The sequence below is a fragment of the Echinops telfairi genome, unplaced genomic scaffold, assembly GCF_000313985.2.
Source record: "Echinops telfairi isolate 266 unplaced genomic scaffold, ASM31398v2 ScPeMD7_7469;HRSCAF=8507_1, whole genome shotgun sequence".
NCBI lineage: Eukaryota > Metazoa > Chordata > Mammalia > Afrosoricida > Tenrecidae > Echinops > Echinops telfairi.
This window is the reverse complement of record NW_022111373.1, coordinates 1,446,985-1,455,328: the sequence shown is the minus strand read 5'-3', so window position 1 is coordinate 1,455,328 and position 8,344 is coordinate 1,446,985. Positions and strand designations below refer to the sequence as shown.

The window sequence follows — 8,344 nt, the reverse complement described above, 5'->3', positions numbered from 1 at the left end:
AAAAGTCCTCTGGTCAGGTTCACCTATGTGCATGTGCTGTGTGTAGGTAGGGGATGGAGGTGTGCCTCAAGCCTCTAGAAAGTTTAAAGTTACAAAGAGAATGTCCAATTACCTTCTGAAAATGGAAAATAATTGCTCTTCTAAGCTTGAACTTTAACATTAGAACTTCCAGACTAAAGATTATGTAAGGCTGTTTACTATCTGCATCCTCTAAAAGGAAGACACATGAGAATCCCAGGCTCATCTTCAAAAGTTATTTTCCTACTAAGGCTTTGGGAATGTGCTGTTGACCAGAAGTTTTTTGGGATAAATAACTAAAAAGGACATTTGATCTTCACCACGATCATTAACTTAACCCCTAAATCTGGGGAGCATCTTCATGAATTCCAAATGTCTTAAGTAACCCAGAACAAAGCAAAGACAACTCCCAGATTTAGTCTGAGTTAAAACACATAATATGGCATTGGGAATGCAAAACACTGAGACCAAAAAAAGGGGCGGGGGGTTGAGGGTGTTAGACACTGAGCGGACAGAAATAGATTGGCATAAACAGAGACTTGGTTGGGGGCTTTTAGAAAATTGACTATAACTTAAAAAGAAAACTATGATCAGATGAGTAAGCTTAAGGTGATAAAAGGAACCCAAGGCATCCCAATTATTTCTGTTATTGCCATCATACGTATCAGAAAACAGGCAAGAGGAGACTTGCCCGTGTACTTTCATCCAAGTGAGCAAATGCGTATCTGAGTGAGTGAGGCAGGACTACTGGGTTCTAATTTACTGCTTGTGTTTCCTCCACCAACATTTCATTTGAAATTTTATTAAAAAAATATAAACTATACAGCAGAGTTTAAAGAAGTTTACAGAGAGTATTGGTATGCGTATCATGATTCTAGATTAACGCTTGTTGGGTTTGTTTTATGTAAGTATTTATCCATTCCATTGACCACCTATTTTTCCCCATGGATTTAATAGTAAATTGTAATTGTCTGTATACTTCCCCCTCTAAATATTGCAGAATACATAAACAACTCACTGGAGTTCGGTATTTGCTTATAGGTTTGCCGTATTTCAAGCCCTATTTAAAACGGTGAGGTGCAGCCTCTGAAGACAGACCGGGAGATGTCTTTAGCATGTGGCTTCACAATTAACAAAAGCCTCTCAGGCTGATTTTATTTTTAATCAGTTCTAATATCCACTTTCAAATTCAGTGTTCAAGTAGAAACCTTTAGTTCAGACAAGAGAATTGTCTCAATATATTTTGAATATATCTGCTCCTCATTTCTTGACTATCTCATTATCAGAGATTTTGCATTACAACCAAAGTAAAAAATCTATCCAACCATCTTGCACATTTTATTCATGGTGTATGCCTGGCAGTAATGAACGCTCAGGTGTGAAGCAAAAGTCCCTCTCGCTGCGATGGTTGTGGTTGTGTATCAATTTGGCTAGGTAATGATTCTCACTGGTTTGGCAGTTATGTACTGATATAGTAATCCTATTTTGTGAACTGATGTGATCATTCTCATTTGCATATAATGCCATTTTCACATAATGACCTGTATTTAGATCCCAACCATGTCTGTGAGGAGTGAATGTATAAGCAAATACTATTCTCTCAACTTAGTATGAAAGGAAGAACAGAGACCAAGATGAGTAAAGGTGTCCAGAAGAGGCCAGTAATTTCATTGTTTTGGAGAACTTCTGTTACAAATAGCTTATCAGGAAAAATGTGTGTGGGTAAAATTACCTTCCCATTTATCACCATCAGAAACATTCTTCAGATCTAAATGTGGAATTTGGACACATGCTGCTTCCCCTTGAACACCAACACTTTGACCTCCTGGCACTTCTGATTCAGTGTTGGCATTCAAATCACAAATCTTGCTACTAGACTCCTGTATTTTAAAATAAAGAATACATTTCACAACCACAAAGCTTTTTACACTCAGATTAAACGACAAGTAGCACATATACATGTGAGTCCTCACTAACTTATGATGCCTATAAAGCCAAATGGTACACTTTTACCATGTAAACTATTTTCAAATACAAATATGCAATTTTAAAATAAGTTTTACTGGAAATTGACAAAGTTTATATTCCAAATTAAGAAAAGTATTTCCATAACCAAGTATGATATGGCATACTGAGGTTGCTGCTTAAGTGTGAAACATTTAGTAAGAGTAGTTGTATTTTAATCTCTTAAGCCAATTCAACCCATATTCATATTTTTAATATCATCAACATTTTAAGATAGTAATTCTTACCAGAATCAAGTGTGATAATGTACCACTGTCAAATGACAAATATTCTTTCCTAAAAATATAAGCAAAGTTATTAGTGTTTTAAGAATAAGATGGTTATTAGCATCACAGATTTCTTACCTAGATTCCTCTCTTCTCTAATGTGCTCAGAATTTACAATGTGAGACAAGAAAATGAAAATTGGACATATGCTCATTCTTTGGAGCCCTATATCTGAAAATTACACAATACTGAAAAGATCCACAGAACCATCAGGTTTGGAAAAATTAAGTAATGTTTGCTCTCACCACCACGCCCCCAAGACAAAGTTTTTAAAAGGAAAAAGTCATAATAGAAACCAAAAAGAATGAGTGCATAAATATAAGATATTTTGTAAAAATAAAGATTAATTTTAACCCAACAGCTTTACTCTCCACCTCATTCTAGGGCATTCTTTTATCTTTTAAAGAGTGAGGTCCTTTAAGATAAATCTGACTGTGTTCTATCACAATCAGAGGTTAGCTCTAAATGTCTCTTTCAAACAGTGACACGTAAAAGGAAATTTTAAAAGATTTCAATTCACCTTTTACTTTCCCACAAAACTAATCCCTATTTAAAACAGTATTATAGCAAAATGTCATAAATGTTCCTATCTTATTGATCACAAAAGCATCTTGTATCAACAGTAGGTCATCAATATTCCTCAAAAAACTTAAACTCAAACTCATTGACATTAAATCAACAGGAACCCTATGGATAAAACTGTCCCTGTGGGTTTCCAAGACTGTAACTCTTTATGGGAGTAGAAAGCCTCATTCTTTCTCTCATCGAGTAGCTGGTGGTTTCAAACTGATAACCTCGAAATTAGCAGCTCAATGTGTAACCACTAAGACAATGTGGCAACTTAGAGTGATAAGTGTAGGTTCCTCTTCTATCTGACAGAACAGAGTGTGAATTCAAAAGAGAGTTATATTTGGCAAGTCATCTCCTCATATATTCAACTACTTTCTTCTTGCTGAGCATAAGAAATGAAAAAATTTCCCTGATAAGCTCAAAGGCATTTTTTGGCTTAGAGTGAGAACAAAATGATGAAATGAACTAAATTCTATATCCTAGTAGACAAAAAGACCTAGTCACTTAAATTTGAGACACATAAGTTAAGCATGCAAAATGCAAACTATTTAATCAGTATGCTTTGTGGATCCAAAAACAAGTTTGCTAACCGATATACAAGTTGAAGAGGAAACAGATTGAGTCCTCACTAAATGGATCCTTATTGTTCTACCAAATCCAGATGTCATCATTCTGGGGATGCCTGTTAATGTTGTTAATCTTATATCTTCAGCCCATAGCTCCAATACTCCCTGGGCTGGAAGAGGATCATTCCTACCTCCTGAAAGGAAGCACAAGGGACTGCTGTAAGCAGAAAATCTGTGGACCTTCAGAGTATGGGGAAGCTCCAGAGACATGGCTCCAAAGAATTTACTTACCTTCAGGGAATAGGTTTCCTACTAACAATTAAGGAAAACAGTGGCATTAACTGCAAAGTTTACCCTCGCCAATAGGATATCATCATCACAATTCAGTAATGCTATCTGTGATGTCTCAACTATTTACAGTTTAGCTTGCAACTTTATTACTGGTGTGTTTTCACACTATCAAATAATTGTTTCTAAGAAAGCTGTATTTCTTAACAGAGTCTTAAAGAATGATACAAAGGGTAACGCACCCAAATCCTACTCTGAATTTAAATAAAAACTATTATACTAGAAAAATTCTATTCAAAGAACAGGTAAGTATTGAGACCCTGCATATGATGCCCAGTTAAAATACTCAATGGTTCATGTATCCCTTTTCCCATTACAACTAACCAGAAATAAAAGCCTGTATCAAAACGCATAATACAGTACTGGGACACAGCAATTTCTCATTGAAACACATTCAGAATATCAATAAAGTCCTAACTTTTGTATAAATCATCAGTAAGTTTGAGGCTATCTCCAAAAAGATTGCTCTTTTCTCTGATCAATTTCCCAAGTTATTATTAGTGTTTTTGTCTGAACCTACATCCTTTCTGAGTATTTTCTAGTCTCTATGCCTAAGATTAACAAGACCCTTGATTCTGAGATTATCTAAATTGCAAGCTATAATGGATTCACTTAATAGTTTCACTACAAAGTTTCTGAGTGGTTACAATTTCTCAAACTAATTGTTAATTAACAAAAACAATAGAGAAAATGCTTACCTCTCAAAACAGCCGTCTTCACTATCACCACGGTCACTGCATGGCTCTAACAATATACCTACAGACTGACAAAAAAGAACACCATCATTGCATCAATGGAGCGGCCTACAATGACATATGCGAGTAAGTTTCCAATCTAAAGTAGGAGTATTAGATTGCAGGTTGGCCAAAGCCCCTCTCTAACTATCATTTAGTTTGAAGATATTGGAATCTCTTTTAATAGAGAGTAATTTATCCACCCTCAAAACCTGAGTCAGGCAACTTGCATTTATCTATATAATGTAACAGACACTACAACTATTATATTTAGTCTTCTTTAAAATTCATTCCTCCTCAAAATGTCTTCTTACTCCACTCATCAACACTGCTTCTATTTTAACCCTCAGCCACAAACAGGTTGGTGACCTGCCAGCAGGTAATAGTCAGATTTTCATTATACCTATTTCAAATATACCTTTAAAAGGTGTACTTATTAGGTATATTTGAAATAGGAACTATCTTTCATAATGGGAGGATAAGGGGGTATGCCACTCAGAAACACAAGAGGCCACTCCCTCATTTTCCACTGGACTTTGTGGTATCATCCACTTGGGGCTCTCCACTAAATAAAAACCTAGCAAGTCTAATACAAATGCTCTTTGCATTATAACAAAATAACAAAACCTTTGTATTTTTATGAACAGCTCTGAAATTCAACAAGAAGCTCAATTCTTCTAACAGTCTTATATTCTTACAAAACTGCCACTTAGCAAAAGAACTGAAAAGAAATTTCACTAGGGAGGAGACCTGTATGGCCAATAAACACATGAGAAAGTACTCCCAATCATTAGCCATAAGAGAAATGCAAATTAAAACAACCATGAGATACCATCTAACACCCTTGGGGTTAGCCCAAATCAGAAAATCAGAGAGCAACAAATGTTGGAGAAGGTGTGGCGGAATAGGAACTCTCTTCCACTGCTGGTGGTCATGCAGATATGTATAGACACTGTGGAAAGCAATCTGGCAATATTTAAAGAAAATGGAAACCGATCTACCTTATGACCCAGCTATCCCTCTAATGGGCATATACCCAGAAGAAGTAGGAAATAAAACACAACCAGTCCTCTGTACCCCAATGCTTATTGCAGTGCAATTCATAATTGCAAAGAGTTGGAAACAACCTAAATTTCCATTGATAGCTCAAGTGAATTAGTAAACTCTGGCACATACACACAGTGGAGTACTATGCAGCACAAAAAAGAACAGCCGATCAGTTGGAGGAAATTATGCTAAGCAAGAGTCAGCCAAACACAAAAGGACAAGTATAACATGAGTCCCTTAAAGTAAGTATAATCAGCACAGTAGGTATAGAAAAAAAGACACTTATCTCACAATATGGGCGGACACACAGGCATTTGGGTGGAGGTCAGACCAAACCCAAGGAGGTACATGTGAATCCAACATAAAGAAGGAGAAAGTGGGGAAGGAGGAGGGAGAAAAGGTGGGGGAGAAATTGAGATGATGGCATGGGGGGAACAGGGTCCTAACACACCCAGGGGGAGAGTATTGGTTGTGTCTCCACAGAATTGTAAGTGTGCACACAGACCCCACCATGATACACCAAACCGGTAGGGCAATGTAACCACATAGAGGATTGCATGAAAAGATGGGCTACAGGGCAGACCCCAACCAGAGCCAATCTGACCCCTGCCCTAGAAGTATGAGCCATAGAGAACAGCACCAAACCTTCAGGTGGAGGAAAGGAGCCGACTTACTATGCCCACAAGGAAGCAAACCAAGAAGGACAAAGAGAAAGGGACAGTGGGCCTAGACTCCATATTGGCACACCAAGCCCGGAGGATGATGTCCCTCCACGGAGCAGCTAAGGCACAGAGAGGGCTGTAGGACCGCCAACAACTCAAGACACGTTGTCTCCTAACTGGAGCACACTGTGATAGTGGAAAATAATGGGGACACTCGGCAGGGAGATAATGTGGCCTGAATCCCCGGCAGTGGGACATACCAAGAAAGGAGCATAACAGATCAGCAATTGGAGCAAAGCCAATCAACAAAGCCCCTAAAGAGCACCCCCAAATAGACTGTGCTAGGATGCGCACCCCCCAAAACTCCCCCAGGACTGGGGAGGAGATTCATAAAGGATAGCGGACAGACCTGGAACTATGTTGGGGTTTTTTTCTCTTTTCCTTTTTTCAACCTTTTGTTTTCTTATTGTTTGCAGTAGGACATTGGTTTGCCTACTTATCTAAGACAAAAATGGGAAGCAAGCTCGGGGACAAAGCAACAGGGCCAAAGGACCCAAAGGGTCTTGGGGGGAGAAAGTGGCAGGAGAAAGGGTATGGTGAGCAAACAATGCTATAGACACGGGAACAACTAGGAAATTAAAACCAACATCTAGGAGGTTGTAGAGATCCTGTGGGTATAAGGGCAACACCACTCTAGCTGAGAGGAAGTACTAAGAGATGGAAGAAGGAGGAACGTGATGGTGGGCAGGAGGAGGCAAAAGGAAACAAGAGGAAAGCTCTAGGAAATAAAGCTACAGCTAGAGATATTAACAAAGGTGTGTGCTTATGTAAATACATTAATCCATAAAAATAGAGGTATTGACCTATGTACATATATTTATCAGGCAATACACTGAGGCTGCAGATGGGCCTTGGGCCTCAGCTCATACCCTCCCTGAATACAAGAAGATTTTGTTCTAACAAAATGGCATTTTGTGACGCTCACCACCAGTCCTGCCTCCACCACCATCTCCACACACGATCTCTGAAGACAAAATGGGTGCATAAGTAAATGTGGTGAAGACCATGGATGGTGCGCGGTTATTAAATGATATAATGTATGGGATCTTAAAGGCTTGAAGTTACACAAGTAGCTATCCATCAGTGAAGCAACAAGCCCACATGAGGAAGCACACCAGCTGGTGCAATCATGAGGTATAATCAGGACCAGGTAACAGGCACCAGAAGATTCATAATAAGCAACAAACAAACAAACAACACCTTGGTGAGAATGAGGGGGGTCAAAGTGGAGACCCAAAGCCCATCTGTAGAAAATGGAACATCTCCCCCACAGAGGGGTCGTAGGGAAGGGATAAGTCAATCAGGGTGCAGTAGAGCACCGATGGATCACTCAATATGACTCTGATTCCTTGAGGCTTCCTCACCCCGACTCTCGCCACCCCCACCCCCACTATCATGACCCCAGTGCTGCTTCCCACTCTGGACTGAACTGGAGCATGCACATAGGTACAGGCAAGAGATAAAGCTTGCAACACACAGAATCCAGGAACAGGATTGGGGATAGCGATACCAAAGGGTAGGGGGAAGGGGTGGAGAGGAAGGAAGGAAGGAAGGCAGTACTGATTACAATGAATGGCCCATAACCACACACACCTCTCCAGGGGGAAGAACAACAGAAACCAGAGAGGAAGGGACACAGCGATCGGTGTGAAAAATGAAAATAACAACAATCTATAATCTATCAAGGGGCCACGGGGTCGGGTTGGGTGGGATGGGGGTGGGGGAAGAGGAGCTGATCCCAAGGGTTCAAAAGAAAGTAAATGTCTACAAAAGAATTATGGCAATATATGTACAGATATGTCTAATACAATTGATGTATAGATTGTAACAAGAGCTATAAGAGCCCCCAATAAAATTATCTCAAAGCCACCATCACTGGCTGTGGGGAACAGAAGGAATTCTCTTAAGTTGTCTCCCCAAAATATGTACCAAACTTAGCTGCTTAAGAGTGACTGTCGGCAAAAGTAGGTCAGAGGTTATTCTCCTTAACATTGGCCATCTGTAGTGGCTAGACTATTAGTCTGACTCACCCTGAATAAGACCCACTC

At 39.3% G+C, this 8,344-nt stretch overlaps 1 protein-coding gene across 1 annotated transcript in view; it reads right to left on the bottom strand.

The window, feature by feature from the left end:
- FAM13B (family with sequence similarity 13 member B) overlaps nt 1-8,344 on the bottom strand; it is a 66,843-nt gene that overhangs the window by 19,620 nt on the left and 38,879 nt on the right. Inside the window, exons 7-9 of the mRNA XM_045285032.1 lie at nt 4,492-4,556; nt 2,271-2,319; nt 1,751-1,898 (exon numbers count right to left, since the gene is read on the bottom strand). Of these exons, the coding sequence (XP_045140967.1) occupies nt 1,751-1,898; nt 2,271-2,319; nt 4,492-4,556 (262 nt within the window). The remainder of the gene's footprint in view (nt 1-1,750; nt 1,899-2,270; nt 2,320-4,491; nt 4,557-8,344) is intronic.